A 27695-nucleotide genomic window follows, 5' to 3' on the forward strand; every position below is an offset into this window, starting at 1 on the left:
TCTTGAATGAGGCATGCCAAGATATACCAGAGATAAGGGACTGTTGATTTTGCAACCACACAACTCAAAGGCCAGTTCACCAGTTTGAACAAAATCGCAAACCGCTTTTTTTGGTTGAGCCCTCAAGAACAGTTGGTCGCTAAAGATGATCATCTGTTTGCATCTGCCAAGTTGTTGGCTGTCCAGTATCCAGACGACCTGTCCCAGACCTACCTGGACACTTAATCTCTTTCTGTAACGTATTGAGGTTGTCAACAACAACAAAGGAGAATGCGAGAAGCTCAATTAAAGATGTTGCATAACTGCTGTATTTGAAGCACCACTCGCTTCTGCACAATTTCCCTGATGTTCCTACGGCAATCAAGCTGTTTTTAACCATCCCTGTAACCGTCACTTCTGCAGTGAGATCGTTTTCTAAACTAAAATTGAGACACGCTTTTGAACCTCTGAGTTAGCTCCACTCATTGCACTGGCGCCTTGACCACGGCATTTGTTCACCATATGCCCTTATACTTTCAATCAGTTCAATGATTTATTTTTCAAGTCCTGAGGCACTTTGATCAGTCACATTCTTGAAGCACAAGAAACAAATACTTAGCTTCCTAGTACATATGGAAATGAAACATTTTTATACATTTCTTTTTGGAGGGGTTACTGACAGCATTATTCATATACAGTGCATTCGGAAAGTATTAAGACCCCTTCACTTTTTCCACATTTTGTTACATTCCAGCAAAATTTCTAAAAATGTATTAAGTCGTTTTTTTCTTTAATTAATATACACACAATACCCAATAATGACGAAGCAGAATGTATTACAAATAAAAAACTGAAATATTACATTACATAAGTATTCAGACCCTTTACTCAGTACTTTGTTGAAGCACCTTGGCAGCGATTAAAGCCTCGAGTCTTCTTGGGTATGACGTTGCAAGCTTGGCACACCTGTTTTTGGTGAGTGTCTCCAATTCTTATCTGCAGATCCTCTGAAGCTCTGTCAGGTTGGATGGGGAGCATCGCTGCACAGCTATTTTCAGGCCTCTCCAGAGATGTTCAATCGGGTTCAAGTCCAGGCTCTGGCTGGGCCACTCCAGGACATTCAGAGACATGTCCCGAAGCCACTTCTGCGTTGTTTTGCCTAGGGTCGTTGTCCTGTTGGAAGATTAACCTTTGTCCCTGTCTGAGTTCCTGAGCGTTCTGGCGCAGGTTTTCATCAAGGAACTCTCTGTACTTTGCTTTGATCATGTTTCCCTCGATCCTGAATAGTCTCCCAGTCCCTAACACTGAAAAACATCCCCACAGCATGGTGCTGCCACCACCATGCTTCACCGTAGGGATGGTACCAGGTCTCCTCCAGACATGACGCTTGGCAATCAGGCCCAATCTTGGTTTCATCAGACTAGAGAATATTGTTTCTCATGGTCTGAGAGTCTTTGGCAAACTCCAAGCAGACTGTCAAGAGCCTTTTACTGAGGTGTGTCTTCCGTCTGGCCACTTTACCATAAAGGCCTGATCGGTAGAGTGCTGCAGAGATGGTTGTCGTTTTGGGAGGTTCTCCCATCTCCACTTCTCCCATCTCCGCTCTGTCAAGAGTAACTATTGGGGTCTTGGACACCTCTCTGACCAAGGCCCTTCTCCCCCGATTGCTCAGTTTGGCCAAGCGGCCAACTCTAGGAAGAGTCTTGATAGTTCCAAACTTCTTCCATTTAAGAATGATGGAGAACACTTGGGGAGCTTCAATGCTGCAGAAATATTTTGGTACCCTTCCCCAGATCTGTGCCTCATCACAATCCTGTCTCGGAGCTCTACGGACATTTCCTTTGACCTCATGGTTTTTGCTCTGACATGAACTGTCAACAGTGGAATCGTATATAGACAGGTATGTGCCTTTCCAAATCCTTTCTAATCAATTGAATTTACCACAGGTGGACTCCAATTAAGTTGTAGAAACATCTCTAGGATGATGAATGGAAACAGGAAAGACAGCAAAGGGTCTGAATACTTATGTAACTAAGATATTTCTGTTTACATTTTTTATACATTTGCAAACATTTCTGAATCTGCATGACATGTCATTATGGGGTTTTGTTTGCAGATTGTTGAGGGAAAAAATACATTTAATCAATTTCAGAACAAGGCAGTAACGTAACAAAATGTGGAAAAAGTCAAGGGGTCTGAATACTTTCCAAGTGCACTGTATATACAGTACCACTCAAATGTTTGGACACACCTACCCATTCAAGAGATTTTCTTTATTTTTACTATTTTCTACATTGTAAAATAATAGTGAAGACATCAAAACTATGAAATAACACATATGGAATCATGTAGTAACCAAAAAACCCATTTGAGATGGTAGAAGTTGGACCACAGAGTGAAGGAAAAGCAGCCAACAAGTGCTCAGCATATGTGGGAACCCCTTCAATACTGTTGGAAAAGCTTTCCAGGTGAAGCTGGTTGAGAGAATGTCAAGTGTGTTCAAAGCTGTCATCAAGGCAAAGGGTGGCTACTTTAAAGAATCTCAAATATATATTTTTTGGTTACTACATGATTCCATGTGTGATTTTTCATAGTTTTCATGTCTTCACTGTCATTTTACTATGTAGAAAATAGTACAAATAAAGAAAACCCTTGAATGAGTAGGTGTGTCCAAACTTTTGACTGGTATCGTATACAGTATATAACGAAAAATAGACAACCATGTCAGACAGGCGCATTGGCTCTCAGAGCTTGTTCGAGGAGGGATGTCTGGTACGCCAGTGAATCATTGTAGTCTATCACAGTGTAATGCTATTTTCTTATTCCAAAATGTATTCTCCCCATCTCTCTCTCTCTCTCTCTCTCTCTTTAACCCTTCTCCCCCTCCATCTCTTTCCCTTGCTCTCTCTTTCCAGTGTGCCAGTGAGGTGAATGGTGGTGGGTTCTCAGGTTCTAAGGAGTTCCCTGATGAGGTTCTGCGATTCGTGCGTTCCCACCCGGTCATGTTTAGCCCGGTCCTCCCCCTCCACCGCAGACCAGTTCTACTGCAGACAGAGCCAGGGGGGAGGAGACTAACTCAGATCGCTGTGGACCGTGTCCAGGCCCAGGATGGACACTATCATGTTCTGTATATAGGAACAGGTACAAATCCTGAAATTGTCCAGTGCTGTGTACTGTATCTTCAGGGTTTGTGCTCCCTCCACTGGGCATTCAGTATCACTCACTGTATGCCCAGTGTTCAAAGTATTCAAATTATTAAAGTCACTCAATCTGTCTTTCATGAGAATTTGCTTAAAATATTTTGATCTCCAAAAATGTGCATTACAATCACAATCTACAGAGACAAGATGAAGAGAGAGAGACAATGACATTCCAAAACAAAGGCTTTGACTCTTCCATTTGGATTTCCTTTCTGAATGGGTGGTTGAATTGGTGAAAGGGTTACATTTACATCAGATGATACTCTCTCCCGTAGGCGACTCTGTGGTGTTGAAGGTTATCACCATCTACAACAAAGACACAGACACCATAGAGGAAGTGCTGCTGGAGGAACTGCAGGTGTTCAAGGTACTGTTGTTAGTCACACAACAATAGTCATTGCACACATAAAGAAGATTGGCACTCAACAATTTGATTTCATTGTGGAAGTTAAAAAATATATATTTGACTTCTTTATAGGTCCCTTTTCCAATAACTGAGATCATCATATCAGCTAAACGGGTATGAAAACTATGTATTGTCTTAAAATGTTTAATTAATAAAAAAACAATGTTGTGCGGTTGTTTAAAACTGTAGTACCTTCATCTAACCACAGGATCACAGTGTATTGACATCTGAATGTGGGGAATGTAATGCATTTTATGTTCTTGATATCACAGGAGGCTGCTGAGGGCAGAACGGCTCATGTTAATGGCTGGAACGGACCAAATGGAATGACATCAAACACCTGGAAACCATGTGTTTGATGTATTTAATACCATTCCACTGACTCCGCTCCAGTCATTACCACAAGCCCTGTCTCCCCAATTAAGGTGCCACCATCCTCCTGTGCTTGATATATACTCCAATGTGTACCTCCATTCATTTCTGTCCCTGTTTTGTCGTTTCCATAGCAACAGCTATATGTGGGTTCTGAGGTTGGTGTGGCTCAGGTGAGGCTCCATCAGTGTGACCTGTACGGGTCTGAGTGTGCCGACTGTTGCCTAGCGAGGGACCCTTACTGCGCCTGGGATGGAATTACCTGCTCACGATACTACCCTGCTGGGGTTTACACTAAGAGGTGAGACACAAACACACAAGACACACAGGCATGTACAGTCACACACAGACACAGACACAGACTCATGCACATGTGCACAAGCACAGAGGTGCAGAGGGATCACATATCACTCATTAGCACCTCATCCAGCACCTCTATCCTCTCTAATTCCTCTCTGTCCTTATCTCACTCTCTCAAATGCCAATCTAACACCCTCCTCCCTTACCCCTCTCTCTCAGTAGACGATTCAGGAGACAGGATGTTCGCCATGGCAACGCTGTACAGCTGTGCAACGGGCTACAGATTGATGGTCAGTCTGTGTGTGTGTGTTTGTTTTCCTGCATTATCAGGACCCCAAAGTCCTAACATTTCACCTGAAAGTAGGAAGGAAGTAGGTAGGTAGAAAAACAAATGCTATTTTAAGCATAAGGGTTAGATTTAGTGTTTTGGGGTTACAACTAGGGTTAAGGATAGGTTTAAGGTTATGGTATTTGGGGTTAAGGTTAGGGTTAGGGTTAGGGTTAGGGTTTGGTTAAGGTTAAGGTTAAGGTTAAGGTTAAGGTTAAGGTTAAGTTTAGGTTTAGGTTTAGGTTCAGGGTTGGGGGTTTAAAAAAAATATATATATATATATCACCTTTATTTAACCAGGTAGGCTAGTTGAGAACAAGTTCTCATTTGCAACTGCGACCTGGCCAAGATAAAGCATAGCAATTCGACACATACAACAACACAGAGTTACACATGGAATAAACAAAACATAGTCAAACAAAAAGTATATTTACAGTGAGTGCAAATGAAGTAAGATAAGGGAGTTAAGGTAATAAAAAGTGTTGGTGGCGAAGTCATTTTAATATAGCAATTAAACACTGAAATGGTAGATGTGCAGAAGATGAATGTGCAAGTAGAGATACTGGGGTGCACAGGAGCAAGATAAATACAGTATGGGGATGAGGTAGGTAGATAGATGGGCTGTTTACAGATGAGCTGTGTACAGGTGCAGTGATCTGTGAGCTGCTCTGACAGCTGGTTCTTAAAGCTATTGAGGGAGATACGAGTCTCCAGCTTCAGAGATATTTGCAGTTTGTTCCAGTCATAGGCAGCAGAGAACTGGAAGGAAAGACGACCAAAGGAGGAATTGGCTTTGGGGGTGACCAGTGAGATATGCCTGCTGGAGCGCGTGCTGCTATGGTGACCAGTGAGCTGAGATAAGGCGGGGCTTTACCTAGCAGAGACTTGTAGATAACCTGTAGCCAGTGGGTTTGGCGACGAGTATGAAGCAAGGGCCAACCAACGAGAGCGTACAGGTCGCAATGGTGGGTAGTGTATGGGCCTTTGGTGACAAAACGAATGGCCCTGTGATAGACTGCATCCAGTTTGTTGAGTAGTGTTGGAGGCTATTTTATAGATGACATCACCGAAGTCGAGGATCGGTAGGACGGTCAGTTTTACAAGGGTATGTTTGGCAGCATGAGTGAAGAATGCTTTGTTGCGATACAGGAAGCCAATTCTAGATTTAATTTTGGATTGGAGATGCTTAATGTGAGTCTGGAAGGAGAGTTTACAGTCTAACCAGACACCTAGGTATTTTTTGTTGTTCACATATTCTAAGTCAGAGCCGTCCAGAGTAGTGATGCTGCATGCATTTAGTTTTACTTGCGTTTAAGAGCAGTTGGAGGCCACGGAAGGAGAGTTGAATGGCATTGAAGCTCGTCTGGAGGTTAGTAAACACAGTGTCCAAAGAGGGGCCAGAATTATACAGAATGGTGTCGTCTGCGTAGAGGTGTATTAGAGAATCACCAGCAGCGAGAGCAACATCATTGATGTATACAGAGAAGAGAGTCGGCCCGAGGATTGAACCCTGTGGCACCCCCATAGAGACTGTCAGAGGTCCGGACAACAGGCCCTCCAATTTGACACACTGAACTCTATCAGAGAAGTAGTTGGTAAACCAGGCGAGGCAATCATTTGAGAAACCAAGGTTGTCGAGTCTGCCAATGAGAATGTGGTGATTGACGGCTGCACAGTAATGTCTCTTATCGATGGTGGTTATGATGTCATTTAGGACCTTGAGCGTGGCTGAGGTGCACCCATGACCAGCTCTGAAACCAGATTGCATAGCTGGGAAGGTACGATGGAATTCGAAAGGGTCGGTAATCTGTTTGTTAACTTGGCTTTCGAAGACCTTAGAAAGACAGGGTAGGATAGATATAGGTCTGTAGCAGTTTGGGTCTAGAGTGTCACCCCCTTTGAAGAGGGGGATGACCGCGGCAGCTTACCAATCTTTGGAAAATCTTTGGGTTAAGGAATATAGGATTATTTTAATGGTCAAACATTTCTACACTCCAAAAAGTCCTGACATTTCATGTGTGTGTGTGTGTGTGTGTGTGTGTGTGTGTGTGTGCGCGAAGCTGTCCCATCTGAGATGTACCTCCTATGAGGTATGTTTCATGCAGCTTATAATTTTGAAGCTCAGGTCCATAAAAAAATGTACCTGTGTATGATAGAGAAGTGTGTATAGAGAAGCTTTGTGTGACAGGCATGAGGATAAAAGAGAGATCACTGTAAGTTGAATTACTCTGTTGTCCTCTTTTTTACATCTCACATCTAATGTCTCCTGATGTCTCAGTAGGGGAGCAGTACCAGGGTGCAGCGGAGATGCAGGTGTATGGGGTAGAGAGTAACAGTACTCTACTAGAGTGTACCCCTCGTTCTCTACAGGCCAGAGTCATGTGGTACATACAGAGGGACCCAGACAGAGAGGAGGTGAGACACACACACAAACATCACTTTCCTCCCCTATTCCCTGCTTTCCCATCTCTTTTTAACCTTACCCATCTCTCCCTACCTCCAGGTCGGAGGTGATGAGCGTGTAGTTATGACAACCCACGGGCTGCTGTTCCTGCGTGTTCGGAGCGGGGATGCTGGTGTGTACGTGTGTCAGACGGTGGAACATGGCTATGTCCACACCCTACTGAGGGTCACGCTACACGTGTTGGGAGGGCAGAAGGTTGGGGCCCTGATACACAAGACAGGGGAGGAGGGAGAGGGGGAGAAAAAAGAAACCTGTCACCTCCCTATAGATACCTCTCCAGACCCCCACCCTGGTTCCAACTCTGACCCAAGTTCCAGGCTACAAGGAGCCCTGCCAGGGTTATCCTTAGCCCCAGCCCCAGCTCCAGGCCCTACCTCCAGGCTGCCAGGCCCTGGTACTACATCCAGGCTGCCAGCCCCAGGACCAGGCCCTTCCTCACAGCTGTGGTACAAGGAGTTTCTCCAGCTGATAGGCTATGGGGACTCCCAGAAGGTGGAGGAGTACTGTGAGAGGGTCTGGTGCTCAGGGAAGAGACGCAGGAAGACTAAACGCAGATACACCCAGCCAATGGAAGTAGGAGAGAGGAAGGGGAGGGGGAAAGGAGACCCACACCGAGCCCCCAGACACACCTTGGACAACTGAGGGGAGAGAGAGTGAGAGGGTAGAGACTGTACAACACACACACACACACACACACACTGGGACAGGTTTTTTTCAGTAGAGAATACTACAACCAACAAAGCTAAAACGTGGCACTGTCTATCTCTTAGACTTGAAAATATTGTCATATTCCTTCTAATAACCAGACTTTGTTATATTGTGTTTTTCCTTCCATGAGTTCTGGTGGAAACCTTGCCACTGGTAGATATGCAGAGTGTGTTTGTCCCTGAGTGTCCGTCAGATCGAAGGCATGTAGAACAGACTAATTGTTTGGAACGACGTGGCCTCTGACTTTAAGACCACAGAACTGACAGCAGGCCTCTCTGAGCGGACAAAGGATTCACAGCCATGCCAGATGAACACACAGATAACAAACATTCAAACAGATTCATTAGAAATAAAACATGTGTATGTTTCTAGAGATACTCTTGAGCTGCTCGTGTTAAAAACCACTGATTAGAAAATACATCAAGCGTACGCACATCAACAAGTAGTGTTTCTTTCTAATGTGTCTTACTGTAATTACATGATTATTATTATAGGTATCTGTTTTGAGTTTAGTAGTGCTTTTGATTTTATTCAACTGGAAACAGTGCTGTGATATTGTTTTACTGTATAATTAAATGTTAACTTTCATGACGATGTAGGCGAGTATTATCTACCATACTTTGTCAGATCGTATGGTTTATCTTGTGGTTTCACATGAGAATTAGAATTCTAGGTAAGTTGACATCATTGAATGATTACATTAATGCGAAATTCTGTGTGTGCGGCTCAGAGAATATTCAACAAAGAATACCACTGAACAATAAAAACATCTTGGAGAATATTCAACAAAGAATACCACTGAACAATATAAACAGTTTGGAGAATCTACTGTTGATGATGGAACATGGATTCTATCAAATGGAATAGATGTAACCCCGCAATAAAAGTTATAGATACTTCATCTGAGTCTTTAGATGTGAAATGATATCCAAAGTGTATCTCAACAGATGCATTTCCCCTTCAATAAATGTCCAACTTAAATGTGAAGTGTCTTCAACTGGTAATTATAAAGAGTTGATTAATGAATATTCATATCAGCTCCTGCATGGCTGTCTATTTCTCTCTCTTCCCCCCTCTCTTCCCCTCTCTCTCTGTCACCGGGGTCAGTAATGATGGAAGAGATGGAGTTCATAATAACCAGAACAGAAGCCAATCTACGTCACCACATTTTCCCTCTGGAATAAGGAAGAGCGCCACAGTGACCATTCAAGCATGTCATTGGCTAGGAGCCTGTCTCATTAATATTCAAACTCATCTGAGGAATTAATCTGTTACACATTCTGACAATGTAACGTTCATCAAGGTGTTTTTGTTGAGTAAGAGTTTTGGCCTAAATAGAAACTGTGTGTGTGTGTGACATTACTGTGTGTGTGTGTGTGTACCTGACATTAAAAAATGTGTATGCTCTCTCACCGGTGTCACCTCTAGGATTCAGCTATCAACAATGTGGCTGACACACACACACACACACACACACACACAAACACACACACACACACACACACACACACACACACACACACACACACACACACACACACACACTCAGACTGGAGACATCTGAGGATGGAGTTCACACAGCTGATCTGTTCCACTGGCTACCATAGCAATGGTCTATAAGTCCCCTAACACCCTCTCTCTCACCACCTCACCACAGCTACCCCTCTCTGTGTCTTAGCACTGTCACTCAGGTAGTGGGTGTTACACCACAATGTTACACCAACCTTAACACCCAGCCCAGCCAGTAGACCCGCTAGCTGCTCAGCCCATTTCTCTCTCTCTGTGTCTCTGTGTGTGTGTCTCTCTCTCTCCTCTCCTTCCCATCAGCAGCACAGTGATGTTTCCATCAGTGCCTAATGCAGCATAACACTTTATTACGTATGAAATGGTGTGTGTGTGTGTGTGTGTCTGTGTGTGTGTGTGTGTGTGTGTGTGTGTGTGTGTGTGTGTGTGTGTGTGTGTGTGTGTGTGTGTGTGTGTGTGTGTGTGTGTGTGTGTGTGTGTGTGTGTGTGTGTGTGTGTGTGTGTGTGTGTGTGTGTGTGTGTGTGAGTGAATCGACTAGATGAAAGCCTGGAGCATGAAGGGCAGATAGTGCTCCGTGGTTGTCTGTTATCTATGTTGTGTCATATTCACCACACACCCACACACAGAGACAGGAGAACAGACGCCCCTGTGGTCCCACGTTTGATGATTTTACTCCCTTCACTATATCATACATACACTTCATCTGAAACATTCAACCCAGATTAAAGCTTCGATTTAATCAATGGTTGATTATTATTTTATTAATCTCTCCATTCTGCATTTCTCATATCTGTGATTCAGGAGCTCTGTGATATTTTGCCAGCTTTCACTTCCTGCAGTCTTTATTATATGCATTGCTATTTCTGAATATTTCTCAGGTTTGTATATCAGGGCTTTAGCTGGGGAGAAAATGGTGTCTGTACTGTTGTGGAGGTCATATTAGATAGGGTTAGATAGACCTCATATTAGATAGAGCTGATAATGTAAAAATCTGTTGTTCTGCCCCTAAGTACAGTGCCTTGCGAAAGTATTCGGCCCCCTTGAACTTTGCGACCTTTTGCCACATTTCAGGCTTCAAACATAAAGATATAAAACTGTATTTTTTTGTGAAGAATCAACAACAAGTGGGACACAATCATGAAGTGGAACGACATTTATTGGATATTTCAAACTTTTTTAACAAATCAAAAACTGAAAAATTGGGCGTGCAAAATTATTCAGCCCCTTTATTTTCAGTGCAGCAAACTCTCTCCAGAAGTTCAGTGAGGATCTCTGAATGATCCAATGTTGACCTAAATGACAAATGATGATAAATACAATCCACCTGTGTGTAATCAAGTCTCCGTATAAATGCACCTGCACTGTGATAGTCTCAGAGGTCCATTAAAAGCGCATAGAGCATCATGAAGAACAAGGAACACACCAGGCAGGTCCGAGATACTGTTGTGAAGAAGTTTAAAGCCGGATTTGGATACAAAAAGATTTCTCAAGCTTTAAACATCCCAAGGAGCACTGTGCAAGCGATAATATTGAAATGGAAGGAGTATCAGACCACTGCAAATCTACCAAGACCTGGCCGTCCCTCTAAACTTTCAGCTCAAGGACAAGGAGAAGACTGATCAGAGATGCAGCCAAGAGGCCCATGATCACTCTGGATGAACTGCAGAGATCTACAGCTGAGGTGGGAGACTCTGTCCATAGGACAACAATCAGTCGTATATTGCACAAATCTGGCCTTTATGGAAGAGTGGCAAGAAGAAAGCCATTTCTTAAAGATATCCATAAAAAGTGTCATTTAAAGTTTGCCACAAGCCACCTGGGAGACACACCAAACATGTGGAAGAAACCAAAATTGATCTTTTTGGCAACAATGCAAAACGTTATGTTTGGCGTAAAAGCAACACAGCTGAACACACCATCCCCACTGTCAAACATGGTGGTGGCAGCATCATGGTTTGGGCCTGCTTTTCTTCAGCAGGGACAGGGAAGATGGTTAAAATTGATGGGAAGATGGATGGAGCCAAATACAGGACCATTCTGGAAGAAAACCTGATGGAGTCTGCAAAAGACCTGAGACTGGGACGGAGATTTGTCTTCCAACAAGACAATGATCCAAAACATAAAGCAAAATCTACAATGGAATGGTTCAAAAATAAACATATCCAGGTGTTAGAATGGCCAAGTCAAAGTCCAGACCTGAATCCAATCGAGAATCTGTGGAAAGAACTGAAAACTGCTGTTCACAAATGCTCTCCATCCAACCTCACTGAGCTCGAGCTGTTTTGCAAGGAGGAATGGGAAAAAAAATTCAGTCTCTCGATGTGCAAAACTGATAGAGACATACCCCAAGCGACTTACAGCTGTAATCGCAGCAAAAGGTGGCGCTACAAAGTATTAACTTAAGGGGGCTGAATAATTTTGCACGCCCAATTTTTCAGTTTTTGATTTGTTAAAAAAGTTTGAAATATCCAATAAATGTCGTTCCACTTTATGATTGTGTCCCACTTGTTGTTGATTCTTCACAAAAAAATACAGTTTTATATCTTTATGTTTGAAGCCTGAAATGTGGCAAAAGGTCGCAAAGTTCAAGGGGGCCGAATACTTTCGCAAGGCACTGTAAGAATTTGATCTTAACTGACTCGCCTAGTTAAAAAAAAGGTTAAAAAAAAGGTTAAAAAAAATTGGTTTTTTTATTTTATTTTTTTTATTGGGTATTTCTAGAAGAGGCACCAGTACTCAAATAGTAGAAAAGTATAGTCTATCGGCAGCGGTCAGCACCCATCCACTCCGTCCACCTCAATGGCGTCAATGACCCGTACAAACACACACTGTAAAACAAAACACACATTGCAAACACATACACTGTAGAAACAAACAAAGTATGAAAACACACAAAGTATGTCAGTGTTGTGCAGCCCCGGCCTTAAGCAGTCAACACATCTCCCCAATTTCACCCTGCTGTACCTACAGGTCTCAATGACTCTAGTCTCTGCCTCAGTGTGTGGGTGAGTGTGGCACATTTTGAGGTCACGCTGAAACCCCTTACTCACAATGAGTCTCTTACTTATTTGTGCACATGTCTGTTCGTGTGAGATACGGGATGAGAGAAAACCCCCTGATCCATCAGATGCACTGACGCCCCACCCACTTACACACCTCATGACTCACGAGCGAGGGAGAGAGAGAAAGAACAACCGGATGGTATAGATCTTGTGACTCACTCCTACTTGATAATCCTTTGAAAGTGAGAGGGGGAGAGCCAGAGAATGGGATGAAGGCAATTCACAGAGCGAGAGAAAAGATGAGAACCACTAAATGGGTAGGAGCGACTCTACAACAAAGAGATGAGAGCACTTGGAGAGAAATAGAGAGGGGAAGAGACCGTTAGAAAACAACAGGCAGCAAGTGACTCAGAGATAGAGAGCAAAAACGAGAGAGAGAGAGCGAGAGAGATAGAGTAAGAGACCGAGAGAGAGAGAGAGAGAGAGAGAGAGAGAGACAGACAGACATAGAGAGAGAGAGAGAGAGAGAGAGAGAGAGAGAGGGAGGGAGGGTGTTGGGTTGGTTGGAAAGAACAGAGGCATTGAGGCAGTGCTGAGTTATTCTGTGTGTGAGAGCTAGTCTGTCACACTGTGGTATTTCTATTCAGCAGGAGCTGCATGGTCATCTCTCTCTCTCTATCTGTATTACCAAGTCCTGAAACCACAGGAGGTTCAGCACTCTCTTTTAGAATGCATTGGCCTGAGGTTTACAGAAGTTGCTATTTTGAGATCTAGTGACTAGAATTCAGTGGTCACATGTTAGCATCAGTACCACCAATCAACAGAGAACAGAGATTGGTAACTGACAGCTGTGTGTGTGTGATGTGATAACAATAGTGTGTGTGTGTGGATTGAGTCTTCAGAGCTGTGGTTAATCTATGTGTAATCATGGTGTATCCATCCCCTTGTGACTTCTTCTCTACTATAATCTCTCTCTCTCCCTCTCTCGCCTCCTCTATCCATCTACCTAATTTCTTACTCATCACTACGACCCTCGCACCGTAGAGTCCCAACAGCTGATTCAGGCCATAAAACACAGACACACAAACACACACACAGAGGGGACGGATAGGCAGAACAAAGCTAAACATACATCAATGGTCTATCCGCTGAAGGATAAGACTAGCAACATGTTTATACTGTAGAATGTGGTTTGCCGCTACTCGGACTACATACCAAATCATGAACATAAACGGAGGACGGTGAAATATGAATGTGTGTCTCTCTGGCTGATTCTCACCTCTATGGCCAGTGTTTGACATACACTGTTTCAAGATGTTAATCACAAGTTCAGCAAACACTTTTCCTCTGTATGAATACCAGGGAGATAACAGAAATGGATTCAAAATTATGCCTTCAACAGCATGACAAGTGTTGAGTATCATGAATGTTATTGAATCATATGCAGAACAACTTTAAGTGGGTTGTATAACAGGTGTCTTTCATTAAATACAAGGGTTGAATTTCATTTACATTTCCACTACCGTTCAAAAGTTTTGGGGTCGCTTAGAAATGTCCTTGTTTTTGAAAGAAAAGCTCATTTTTTGCCTATCATCAAATTGATCAGAAATACAGTGTAGACATTGTTAATGTTGTATAATGACTATTGTAGCTGGAAACGGCTGATTTTTTAATGGAATATCTACATAGGCGTACAGATGCCCATTATCAGCAACCATCACTCCTGTGTTCCAATGGCACGTTGTGTTAGCTAATCCAAGTTTATAATTTTAAAAAGCTAATTGATCCTTAGAAAACCATTTTTCAATTATGTTAGCACAGCTGAAAACTGTTGTTCTGATTAAGGAAGCAATAAAACTGGCCTTCTTAGAGTAGTTGAGTATCTGGAGCATCAGCATTTGTGTGTTCGATTACAGGCTCAAAATGGCAAGAAACAAAGAACTTTCTTCGGAAACTCATCAGTCTATTCTTGTTCTGAGAAATGAAGGCTATTCCATGTGAGAAATTGCCAAGAAACTGAAGATATCGTACAAGGCTGTGTATTACTCTATTCACAGAACAGCGCAAACTGGCCCTAACCAGAAGAGAAAGAGGAGTGAGAGGCCATGGTGCACAACTGAGCAAGAGGACAAGTACATTAGAGTGTCTATTTTGAGAAACAGATGCCACACAAGTCCTCAACTGGCAGATCATTAAATAATACCCACAAAACACCAGTCTCAAAGTCAACAGTGAAGAGGCGACTCCGGGATGCTGGCCTTCTAGGCAGAAATGAAAAGAAAAAGCCATATGTCAGACTGGCCAATAAAAATAAAATATTAAGATGGGCAAAAGAGCACAGACACTGGACAGAGGAACTCTGCCTAGAAGGCCAGCATCCCGGAGTCGCCTCTTCACTGTTGATGTTGAGACTGGTGTTTTTTGGGTACTATTTAATGAAGCTGCCAGTTGAGGACTTGTCAGGCGTCTGTTAACAGGCACACCTGTTCATTGAAATGCATTCCAGGTGACTACCTCATGAAGCTGGTTGAGAGAATGCCAAGAGTGTGCAAAGCTCTTAATGCAAATGGTGGCCATTTTGAAGAATCTCAAATATAAAATATATTTTGATTTGTTTAACACTTTTTTGGTTACTACGTGATTCCATAAAGTTGAAGTCAGACGTTTACATACACTTAGGTTGGAGTCATTAAATCTCATTTTTCAACCACTCCACAAATTTCTTGTTAAAAAACTATAGTTTTGGAAAGTCGGTTAGGACCTCTACTTAGTGCATGACACAAGTAATTTTCCAACAATTGTTTACAGACAGATTATTTCACTTATAATTCACTGTATCACAATTCCAGTGGGTCAGAAGTTTACATACACTGAGTTGATTGTGCATTTAAGCAGCTTGGAAAATTCCATAAAATGATGTCATGGCTTTAGAAGCTTCTGATAGGCTAATTTACATAATTCAGTCAATTGGAGGTACCTGCTGATTTATTTCAAGGCCTACCTTCAATCTCAATGCCTCTTTGCTTGACACCATGGGAAAATCTAAAGAAATCAGCCAAGACCTTAGAAAAATTGTAGACCTCCACAAGTCTGGTTCATTCTTGGGAGCAATTTCCAAACGCCTGAAGGTACCACGTTCATCCATACAAACAATAGTACGCAAGTATAAACACCATGGGACCACGCAGCCATCATACCACTCAGGAAGGAGACGTGTTCTGTCTCCAAGAGATGAACGTACTTTGGTGCGAAAAGTGTGAATCAATCCCAGAACAACAGCAAAGGACCTTGTAAAGATGCTGGAGGAAACAGGTACAAAAGTATCTATATCCACAGTAAACAAACAATAGTGCGCAAGTATAAACACCATGGGACCACGCAGCCATCATACCACTCAGGAAGGAGACACGTTCTGTCTCCAAGAGATCAACTTACTTTGGTGCGAAAACTGTGAATCAATCCCAGAACAACAGCAAAGGACCTTGTAAAGATGCTGGAGGAAACAGGTACAAAAGTATCTATATCCACAGTAAAACGAGTAGACATAACCTGAAAGGCCGCTCAACAAGAAAGAAGCCACTGCTCCAAAACCGCCATAAAAAAACAGTTTGCACATGGGAACAAAGATTGTACTTTTTGAGAAATGTCCTCTGGTCTGATGAAACAAAATAGAACTGTTTGGCCATAATGACCATCGTTATGTTTGGAGGAAAAAGGGAGAGGCTTGCAAGCCGAAGAACACCATCCCAACCGTGAAGCACGAGGGTGGCAGAATCATTTTGTGGGGGCGCTTTGCTGCAGGAGGGACTGGTGCACTTCACAAAATAGATGGCATCATGAGCAAGGAAAATTATGTGGATATATTGAAGCAACATCTCAAGACATCAGTCAGGAAGTTGAAGCTTGGTTGCAAATGGGTCTTCCAAATGGATAATGACCCCAAACATACTTCCAAAGTTGTGGCAAAATGGCTTAAGGACAATAAATTCAAGGTATTGGATTGGCCATCACAAAGCTCTGACCTAAATCCAATAGAAAATTTGCAAAACTGAAAAAGCGTGTGTGAGGAGGAAGCCTTCAAACCTGACTCAGTTACACCAGCTCTGTCAGGAGGAATGGAACAAAATTCACCCAATTTATTGTGGGAAGCTTGTGGAAGGCTTCCCAAAACGTTTGACCCAAGTTAAACAATTTAAAGGCAATGCTACCAAATACTAATTGAGTGTATGTAAACTTCTGAACCACTGGGAATGTGATGAAAGCAATAAAAGCTGAAATAAATTATTCTCTCTACTATTATTCTGACATTTCACATTCTTAAAATAAAGTGGTGATCCTAACTGACCTAAGACAGGGAATTCCTGATTAAATGTCAGGAATTGTGAAAAACTGAGTTTAAATCTATTTGGCTAAGGTGTATGTAAACTCCGACTTCAACTGTATGTGTTATTTCATAGTTTTGATATCTTCACTGTTATTCTTCAATGTAGAAAATAGTCCAAATAAGGAAAAACCCTTGAATGAGTAGGTGTCCAAACTTTTGACTGGTACTGTATGTAGGCATCTGACCTGAGCCATTAGGGAGACTATGTATATACCACCCCACTACCACTATCAGCGGGGTGTTTTTTGTCCCTCCACTCTGGTTCTGAAATGTGTGTGTGTGAGTGTGTGTGTGTGTGTGTGTGTGTGTGTGTGTGTGTGTGTGTGTGTGTGTGTGTGTGTGTGTGTGTGTGTGTGTGTGTGTTGTTATTACAGCAGCACCTGGGAGGCTGATGTTGCTGGTAAATATTTGATGAGAGAATAGATCCTCTACTCTGTGAGCAGGTCAAGTACAGTAGTACATACACACACACACACACACACACACACACACACACACACAGAAAACACATACAGAAGATTCTGTTTTCTAAGAGCAGCGTTGGTACAGTAGCTATACCATTTCACATATAGAATAGATGATATTAGACTATACCACACACAGCCTACACACACCTACACACCAGGCAGGTGCTGATGAAGGTGATATAAGACTATGACACACACTCACACACTCACACCCACCTACTCAGTGGGTAGGTGCCAGTGAAAGTGATGTCAGAGTATAACTGCCAGATGAAAGGTACACCAGAAAGTGATACTGTTTTTTGGCATGGTCTATGCATGTGGCTCAACTCATATGTACACAATCAACACTCACATGGTGGAGTGTTGGATAATACATTTCAGAAATGGAAATCCTTAGGGGACCAGAGAGGGTACAATTCAGGAACAAATGTCAAGTAACAATAGAATGTTCTCTTGTATGTATGGTAGTTTCAGTAAGATTGTGTCCCATCATTATCCTCATCAACCATAATCGGTTTGATTACTCTAATGCACTGTGAATTGATCAAGCTTTTGAATCACCTCATTCTTAGATATTCATCATGTAACTATAATAACTATGGAGTATCTGAGAACCTTATACCCATCAACATTTTGTTTTAGTAAACAGCAGTGTTGGCAACGACCTGGTAGTGAGAGGCAGACCAAAGAGAGGTAGCAGTCCTGAGGTAGCCTAAAACCTTAGGCAGCTTCTTTGACACCTCTTCAATGACTGTGTATACAGCCTGTGTTGAGTCTAGACCTAAGCACTGAGCTACGGGTGACTCCTGTCCATCTCCTCAGAATCCAGCTACAACAATCAACACACCACAACTGAGCCTGCTCTTTCAAACATTACACTCCAAACAGAGTAAATCCAGTAGTACTCATGTTAGTGCATGTACTGTAACTGTAGCGTACGGTCTTGAATGAATGTACAGCTGAGAACACGGTTAGTTCTACTGCTGTGGTACTGTACCAGTGGCAGTAGAAGTAGAATTAGTAGTAGTAATACTAAATCCTGCTCCTCCTTCTAAACAGCTGGAGCAGAAGCAGCAGCACACAGCATCCTCAGGCATCTTATGCCCCATGCATTCGCTCTAGCCCTCTCCTCTCCTCTCCTGCCAGAGATCACTGCTGATTTCATGCCGCCTCCTGATTCGTTTGTGTGGGCGGGAGGAGATTAGGGGGCGGAGGGAGAGATGGTTGAGACGAGGCGAAGGGAGGAGGGCTAGGAGGATGCTGGCCCTTTAAGAGTATTTTTAGTATGGCAATAGGAATTGGTCACTGGTCAGGAAAACAGGCATTAGGGATGGCATGAGACTGGCATAGAAAACAGACATATACGGGTGATATGAGACTGGCATAGAAAACAGACATATAGGGGTGATATGAGACTGGCATAGAAAACAGACATAGAGGTGATATGAGACTGGCATAGAAAACAGACATATACGGGTGATATGAGACTGGCATAGAAAACAGACATATAGGGATGATATGAGACTGGCATAGAAAACAGACATATAGGGATGATATGAGACTGGCATAGAAAACAGACATATACGGGTGATATGAGACTGGCATAGAAAACAGACATATACGGGTGATATGAGACTGGCATAGAAAACAGACATATAGGGATGATATGAGACTGGCATAGAAAACAGACATATAGGGATGATATGAGACTGGCATAGAAAACAGACATATACGGGTGATATGAGACTGGCATAGAAAACAGACATATAGGGGTGATATGAGACTGGCATAGAAAACAGACATATAGGGGTGATATGAGACTGGCATAGAAAACAGACATATAGGGATGATATAAGACTGGCATAGAAAACAGACATATACAGGTGATATGAGACTGGCATAGAAAACAGACATATAGGGATGATATGAGACTGGCATAGAAAACAGACATATAGGGATGATATGAGACTGGCATAGAAAACAGACATATACAGGTGATATGAGACTGGCATAGAAAACAGACATATACGGGTTATATGAGACTGGCATAGAAAACAGACATATACGGGTGATATGAGACTGGCATAGAAAACAGACATATAGGAGTGATATGAGACTGGCATAGAAAACAGACATATACGGGTGATATGAGACTGGCATAGAAAACAGACATATACGGGTGATATGAGAACTGGCATAGAAAACAGACATATACGGGTGATATGAGACTGGCATAGAAAACAGACATATAGGGATGATATGAGACTGGCATAGAAAACAGACATATACGGGTGATATGAGACTGGCATAGAAAACAGACATATAGGGGTGATATGAGACTGGCATAGAAAACAGACATATAGGGGTGACATGAGACTGGCATAGAAAATAGACATATAGGGATAACTAGCAGCCTCCTAACAGCGAAGTAGATGGATAGCAAGAAGAGAGAGGCCACTGGTACAGTGGCAAACAAAGCCTGGTACCTTTAGTCAAGCCTAAGAAGACTAAATGGAGCCATCCATCACATTTGATTGGTATGGTGGTCCTCTTAACTCTTACAAGCAGAGAAACTCTATACCACAACCATTTAGTTTTACAATAATTTGTGAAAGACATAGTATCAGTCAAGAATTAAAAAAGGAAAATATTATACCACAATAGAATCATGCATAACTCACCTTTACTTGAGCAAATAAATGTATAGTTTTAGATTTGAGTCATTTAATAGATGCTCATATCTATAGCGACTTACAGGAGCAATTAAGGTTAAGTACCTTGCTCAAGGGCACATCTACAGATTGTTCTCCTAGTTGGCTCGTGGATTCGAACAATCGACATTTCTATAACTGTTCCAATGCTCTTAAGCGACAATATATTTCTTTCTGAAACAATGCCGGAGGAAGAGTTACGGAGGTGAGCGGTCCAAATACTGTCCAATACAATGAGCAACCTGTTCCAAAAGACATTCCTGGAAGTTCTAGGAATGTATTTTATTAATATTCCCAGCATATTCATTATATATTCATGCCGTCAGTAGAAACCGGTCAGTGGCCCACCTGGTCTCAGTATTGTGGTCTCTTCAGGGCATATATGTAAATTTAATGATGCTGGCAAAGTGTGTGAGATCAAGTTACTGTATTGATTACACAGTGACCCTGCTCTGCTCTATCAGAGACTCAGCAACACAGAGACCCAGAGAGACAGGCAAGGAGCAGCACTAGTAGCAGGTAGCAGCTCCCTGTATGTTACAGCACCACGCCACTCTGCTCCAGGGAAAGACATGCCTGGCAAAAACTGCTTTTCCTTTCTGAAAACCAAGCATCGGAGGTAAGATGCGATGACATAAGTTTTATGGTCTTTTGACAGAATTGTGGTTAGCACCAACAACACGTGCATTTCACGACACAGAATCAATACACAATAGGTGTCTATTCAACTATTATTAGTAAATGGGTCATTCAGAATTTAATCACAAAGAAGAAAGTGCATGTTTTAAACAACTTAATCTCACTAGGTCACATGACGCACTGCTGTCAAATAGTGTTTTGCTAGGTGGAGGTTGCAGTCTGACTTGCTGTTAGAAATGCTGTATAGTTAATGATGATAATCAGCCTAATCAGCAGACAGGCTTTAATTAAAATGAGAGAGTGATAAGTACTTCTGAGGATACAGCTGTGTGTGAAAGACAGAGGGATGGGGAGAGAGATAAATGGAGAGACACAGAGAGGGAGGGAGAGAGAGAGAGAGAGAGAGAGAGAGGGGAGAGAGAGAGAGAGAGACAGAGAGAGAGAGAGAGACAGAGACAGAGAGAGACACAGAGAGAGAGAGACATCTCTGCCCTGCAGAAACATTTCTGTGCATCATGCTTGAGTGAGCAGTGAGACATTGTTAGTGTAGGCCGGGCTTTGGATCACAGAGGCTGTTTGTCAGAGGCGTGCCCCCATGTCCACAACAGACTGTGGTGGCTCTAAAATGGCAGCCAGGTTTAGTTTTATTAGTTTTCATTTTATTTATTCACACAAAAAAGACAAATGAAGACAAACATTGCAGATAAAAACATGGTAAAAAGGTGTGCAGGTGAGGTTGGAAATCCTATAAAATAAACAAAGCATACTAATTACAATTGGACATGATAAACTCAGTGTTCAAAAAACACAGTGTGTGTGTGTGTGTGTGTGCGTGTGCGTGTGTGCAAGTGTGTGTGCGTGTGTGTGCGTGTGTGCGTGTGTGTGTGTGTGCGTGTGTGTGCGTGTGCGTGTTCGTGTGTGTGTGTGTGTGCGTGTGTGTGTGTGTGTGTGTTTGTGTGTGTGTGTGTGTGTGTGTGTGTGAGTGTTATGCTGCATGTAGGAGTAGTTTGGTTCATCAGGCTGAACCCAGTCTACACTTGGAATTGTTTAGGGATGATGATATTTTGACATTGTGAACATAGGAATTCCAGAGTATGGAACCTCTGTGTCTGCTAGAGAATTGACTACGTGAGGTGCGGCAGCGGGAAGAGTGAAGGTTATTGGAGTTTCTTGTGTTGTATGCATGGATTTGGGAATTAGCCGGGAAGAATACATTTAAGAGTTTGGTGAGGATGTCTGGGAGGTACGTGTATTCATAGACGAAGGTGCATGTTTGGAGAATATTCATGTTGTAGACGGGCAATATGTTGAGTTTCTTAAACAGATGTAACCAAGCAATTAGAGAAAGTGGGAAGTATTGCAAATTACTTTATGATTATGTGTAAATTGTGTTATTAGAAAGCATACAGTAAATACTGGCCCAAACAATGTTGCAGTAGATTAAATATGGGTAGGTATAGGGTTAGGTTTAGGTGTTAGGGAAAATAGGATTGTGAATGAGAATCAATTGTTGGTCCCCAAAATGTCCTCACAGGTAAGTATAGTAGGACATAGTGTTTGTGTGTGTGTGTGTGTGTGTGTGTGTGTGTGTGTGTGTGTGTGTGTGTGTGTGTGCGTGTGTGCGTGTGCGTGCGTGTGAGAGAGAGAGAACCCAGCTTCCTGATGATCTCACATCACACATGACGCAACATTTATTCACACCCACTCACCACTTGCTCTCCCGTCCACACACATACACAGTCCATCATACTGAGGGGATTGTGTGTGTGTGTTTGTGTGAAATCTTTGCTAAATCTCATCCCCTGCTGACGGAGTCAGTGTCGCTGTATTATCTCTCTCATAGCAGATGAGTGGTCTATAAAGGCTGGGATCTGGTTTGCCCTTTGGTGCTGCTGCTCTTTCCCACTGGTCGGGGTGCCATAAACTGCTCTAAGCTTCAGTACAGCCTAGGTAGTCAAGGTGCCAGATACTGCTCCTAGCTTCAGAATAGCTAGTGTTTGTTTTAAGACTTCCTATCACTACCATGGGAAACATTTCACAAAATTCAACATTTAAAGTGCAGCCTTTTAATTTCAGAGGCTGCTTGTTTAGTGTAATACACTAATAAAAGAAGACTGATGTCCTAGTCTGAGCTTTACCTTCCTTTTAGTAGCTCCAACTGGGCAGAAAGAAAGAGAGAGAGAGAGAGAGAGAGAGAGAGAGAGAGAGAGAGAGAGAGAGAGAGAGAGAGAGAGAGAGAGAGAGAGAGAGAGAGAGAGAGGAGAAGGCAGTCTGTCATCCACAGCCCATCACAGTGACACTGGGCCAGCGAAGATAGCCCAGCCTGTCTCATCTCATCACATCTGCACAGGAAGAAAAACTCATCTGGGAAAGGTGCCAGCGTGCCTGGGTATGTGCTGTGGAGAAGGAGAGGAGAGAGAGTCTATACTGGAGGAGCTGTATTGTCTGTAGTGCTGTGGCCCTGTGGGTGTTCTCTCTTCTTAATGTATCTTCTCCTCCTATTACAGGATGTTTCTGTCTGCTGAAGAGCCATGTCTCTCACCTAAGACCCAGGAGGAATGGCCTATTTTTACCATTGAAAAAAGACAAAAGCAATTGGTCACAGAAATAGAGGTAGAGTCTAAATAAGTTGTATTGTGGGCAATTGGGTGTTCTACTTCACTTGTACTTGATGCTTGTGTGAATGTGATGATGGGCCCAGAGATGGCCATATCACGTGCGCAATGAGTACATAGCACGGTCTCCATACAAACGTTCTCACTGCGTTGCTAAAGAGGGTCAGACAGTCACTGTTAATGTGTGTACTTTAAGCCCCACACTGAAAACATGTTGTTGGGTGTTTTGCAGCGTTTGTTGCTGCTAATGTCTAGTTGCTAAGGCCTACATAACATGATTTTGCAAAAGTTGTTTGCGAGTACTCGGACAGGGGGTCGTGTCCAAACAGGCCATGATTTGGCAACACTTACCAGCCATTATGTACAGTTGAAGTCGGAAGTTTACATACACATAGGTTGGAGTCATTAAAACAAATTTTTCAACCAGTCCACAAATTTCTTGTTAACAAACTATAGTTTTGGCAAGTCGGTTAGGACATCTACTTCGTGCATGACACAGGTAATTCTTCCAACAATTGTTTACAGACAGCTTGTTTCACTTATAATTCACTGTATCACAATTCCAGTGGATCGGAAGTTTACATACACTAAGTTGACTGGGCCTTTTAACAGCTTGGAAAATTCCAGAAAATTATGTCATGGCTTTAGAAGCTTCTGATAGGATAATTGACATCATTTGAGTCAATTGGAGGTGTACTTGTGGATGTATTTCAAGGCCTACCTTCAAAATACTAATTGGGTGTATGTAAACTTCTGACCCACTGGGAATGTGATTAAAGAAATAAAAGCTGATTTAAATCATTAACTCTACTATTATTCTAACATTTCATTCTTAAAATAAAGTGGTGATCCTAACTGACCTAAAACAGGGAATATTTACTAGGATTAAATATCAGGAATTGTGAAAAACTGAGTTTAAATGTATTTGGCTAAAGTGTATGTAAACTTCCGACTTCAACTGTAGCTCCTTACAGTAACGTTGTTGTATACATTTCACACACACAAGCACACTTACACACACACACTCACACTTACACACACAGTGCCTACATGCAGACAGTGGTGAGGGATAGCTAATGTTATGGATCTGTCATTAGGGCCTCTGTAGTGCTGATAATATGTATCAGATATAAGCCATGAGAGAGCCTTCAGAAAGCCAATGGGACGAATGGCCATCTCACTTTGAGCGATTACCTGAATTCCATTGTGTGTGTATGTGTGTGTGTGTGTGTGTGTATGTTTGTGTGTATGTTTGTGTGTGTGTGTGAGAGAGAGAGATAACTTGAGAGAGGGTGAGAGCAACAGCGTGAGAGAGATAATGAAGAAGAGATTTGTCATGGTTCATCAGCATTTAGTGTCAACCTGAAGGTGAAGTGGTGAAGGCCACTTCTCTTAGGACTGTCCACTGGGTGCTGTTGACCTTGGGGATTAGAATCAACATAAACACAACCTACTCAATCTAGGTTTCAAAGGTCTTTTATAAGAGCCGAAGCCTTATATAATGTCATTATCTCCCTGACCAAAAGGCCAAAGCTGAGAGATAATAGGCCAAACATGATGCATTTCTATTTTTTATCGCATTCATGAACGAAACCAAATCATTTTGATGAGTAAAGGAAACATATTGCGCATGCATGTGATACACGTGGGGATCTTTATCGTTTATATGTAACTGCCGGATAAATCTCCTTGTCCCTTTAATTTAAATTTTCCTTCGTGATGTATCGTGACCACCTGGCTGTCAGACCGTGGCGCATGCGCAGTGTTCAGAAAGGCAGAATCAGTGGATGCTGTAGACCCGCGCCGCTCTTTGCCCTCCATCCCTCCGCAGCCAGCCTGTCAGACCACAGAAACCGACAAAGAGGAGCCTACTGTAGGAGGGCTGAGTCAAGATGGGGAGAGACATCTGGCACTTGAGAGCCAAAGCCACGAAAGGTAGCATTTGCGTCGTCTTTTTCAGAGAACCGTGTGCTGTACACATCTGTTTGACATTGTGACCGCGGAGGGTGAATGATGCTGGGCTGGGAAAGGGGAGGGGTGATACTGTACTGGATTATCCGCGGGGGATATCTCTGATGGCAGGTGGTTTCTCTCTGGTGTCCGCAGGATGATGGCGTTTCCGACCCGTTTTATAGGGTATAGTTTTTACGAGATTGGGGCGAATGTCAAGGGCGCACCGAGCGAGAAACTGATGAGCAAATGGGTTACTTCATCTCACGACCGCGATGATCCTTGGTTTCAGAGCTGTCATATTTGAGATATGGTGGTGAACCAGCATCTGTGGGTTAGAGACGTCTCTCAACACCCAGAAAGGTCCAATTCAAACTCCCATTCACCAGCTCTTCAAGCTTTATAATATCAAAATACGTTCGTCGATCACCAAATATAGAGTTTTGCTGAGCAACTATCATCATTTACTCCCGTTATAACCATTATGTACTTCTAAAAAAGGTCTAAATTAAAACTGACAAGCAACCGAAAAAATGCGAAGATTATTTTTTCGGTTGCTTATACATTTTAATTTGTATATTTTTTGGAAGTACATTCCAGCCGTAACGTGAGTAAATGAAGATAGTTGCTAAGCGAAACTTCATATTTGGTGTTTAACGAACGTATTTTGATATCATAACGCTTGCAGAGCAGGTTAATTTGAGTTTAAATCAGCTTTCTGTGCGTTAGAGAGGTCTCTAACAGACATATAGTGGGTTCAGTCTGGAGGTAGCCTCCTGGTAGCCTACTCTACTATGCGGATTGCGTTGTGTAGCCTAAAGTAGAGTAGCCTGTAATAGAGCCTGTCTGTTTGTCTGACTGACTGATGCTAATCAAGACCAGAAGCAGGGGCTCCTACACATACCCCATACTGACATTGCAATTCTTAACATCATACAAATTCTAATTCGTAACATACAAAATGGATATTGGACATTCACATATTAATACATACCATATCAAATTTAATTCATCATGTTAATTTGAGTAACCTGGATTTTTGTTTATTATGTTACGTCTAGTTTATGAAACTAGGCTGAAATTAATAATAGGTTATAGCACCAAATTGGCTAGTTAAGCTTGCATTGGCAACTGCCATGTCTTTACTATAATATTTTCCTCTGATGTCTAGCTAAGTATGGAAATAATATTTCCATATCAGCATTCAGTTCGCATGCACCATTTGCTGTCCCCTGCCCGGAAGTGTTTCTCCAGAGAGCGCCAGATTGACTGTGTGTGTGTGTGTGTGTGTGTGTGTGTGTGTGTGCGTGTGCAGGGTTGGGTAGGTTACTTTCTAAATGTAATCTGTTATAGTTATCCTTCTAGTTATCTGTCCAAAATTGTAATCAGAAATGTAATTTGGGGATTTCACAAACTCAGTAATGTATTCAGATTACTTTTAGTTACCTTTTGATTACTTTCCCCTTAAGAGGCGTTCGTTTAATTTGAATTTTCTTTATTTTTATTTTACCCTGATTTTACCAGGTAAGTTGACTGAGAACACATTCTCATTTACAGCAACGTCCTGGGGAATAGTTACAGGGGAGAGGAGGGGGGAATGAATGAGCCATCAAGACAAAAAGGATCCATCAAACACATTTGGTGTGTAATCATACACACTAAAAACGAATTGTTATTTTTTTGAAAGTTCTATAAAGAACCATGCTCATAAGGTTCTCAATGGAACCTGTATGGTGCTATAAAGATCCCTTCTCCAAGGTTCTATAATGAACCATTACAAAAGGTTCTATATAGCACCAAAAAACTATTTTTGGGGCTATATAGAACCCTTTTATGGTTCTTTATAGAACCCTTATGGAGAATGGTTCTATAAAGAACTTTTCTCATTCTCAAAGTTTATTTGTACAACCATACAGGTTTTTTTTTGTGGTTTAATAGCCATATTATATTGTTAAAATTCCATAGGTTTTATTATTTTGTTTATTAGCAAGTTGAATCAGGTGTGCTAGCTTTGGAACGGCTGGGGGTCCCTGATGAGAGAATTGAGAACTACTGACTTGCCATACGTGAGTCTTTCACAAGACACCATCACTGGCTATAGTCATATATGTATATATAACATGTAATAGCATACCACAACAGCTTAGATCAACTGGAATGTCACTCACTCACAGTTGCACAATAAGGGCTGTGAACAAACCATTCCCAGAAATATGTGAATGAGCTGCTTACCCCTACATTTTAATTATCACCAAAATATATTTTATTTAATTTTACTAGGCAAGTCAGTTAAGAACAAATTCTTATTTACAATGACTGCCTAGGAACAGTGGGTTAACCGCCTTGTTCAGGGGAAGAACAACATATTTTTTCAGCTCAAGTATTCGATCCAGCAAACTTTAGTTTACTGGCTCAACACTCTAACCACTAGGCTACCTGCCACCCAAAGGCTACCTGCCACCCAAAGGCTACCTGCCACCCAAAGGCTACCTGCCACCCAAAGACTACCTGCCACCCAAAGGCTACCTGCCACCCAAAGACTACCTGCCACCCAAAGGCTACCTGCCACCCAAAGGCTACCTGCCACCCAAAGGCTACCTGCCACCCAAAGACTACCTGCCACCCAAAGGCTACCTGCCACCCAA

General features: G+C 42.3%; 2 protein-coding genes across 5 annotated transcripts in view; one reads left to right on the forward strand and one right to left on the reverse strand.

Moving 5' to 3' along the window:
- The window catches only part of LOC110496126 (semaphorin-3E), a 51127-nt gene extending 42383 nt beyond the window's left edge, over window positions 1-8744 (forward strand). Inside the window, exons 11-17 of one of the 4 annotated variants that reach the window (XM_036955513.2) lie at window positions 2895-3120; window positions 3455-3546; window positions 3658-3699; window positions 4092-4258; window positions 4477-4547; window positions 6864-7000; window positions 7089-8744. In XM_036955513.2, the coding sequence (XP_036811408.2) occupies window positions 2895-3120; window positions 3455-3546; window positions 3658-3699; window positions 4092-4258; window positions 4477-4547; window positions 6864-7000; window positions 7089-7691 (1338 nt within the window). In that variant the 3' untranslated portion in view covers window positions 7692-8744. The remainder of the gene's footprint in view (window positions 1-2894; window positions 3121-3454; window positions 3547-3657; window positions 3700-4091; window positions 4259-4476; window positions 4548-6863; window positions 7001-7088) is intronic. The other 3 variants (XM_036955515.2, XM_036955514.2, XM_036955516.2) reach the window with 3 other exon arrangements.
- The window catches only part of LOC110496093 (metabotropic glutamate receptor 3), a 918426-nt gene that overhangs the window by 457615 nt on the left and 433116 nt on the right, over window positions 1-27695 (reverse strand). The gene's annotated exons all lie outside the window — the stretch shown is intronic.

The sequence above is a fragment of the Oncorhynchus mykiss genome, chromosome 2 (assembly GCF_057628025.1).
Source record: "Oncorhynchus mykiss isolate SJ-2025 chromosome 2, ASM5762802v1, whole genome shotgun sequence".
In the NCBI taxonomy this organism is placed as follows: Eukaryota; Metazoa; Chordata; class Actinopteri; order Salmoniformes; family Salmonidae; genus Oncorhynchus; species Oncorhynchus mykiss.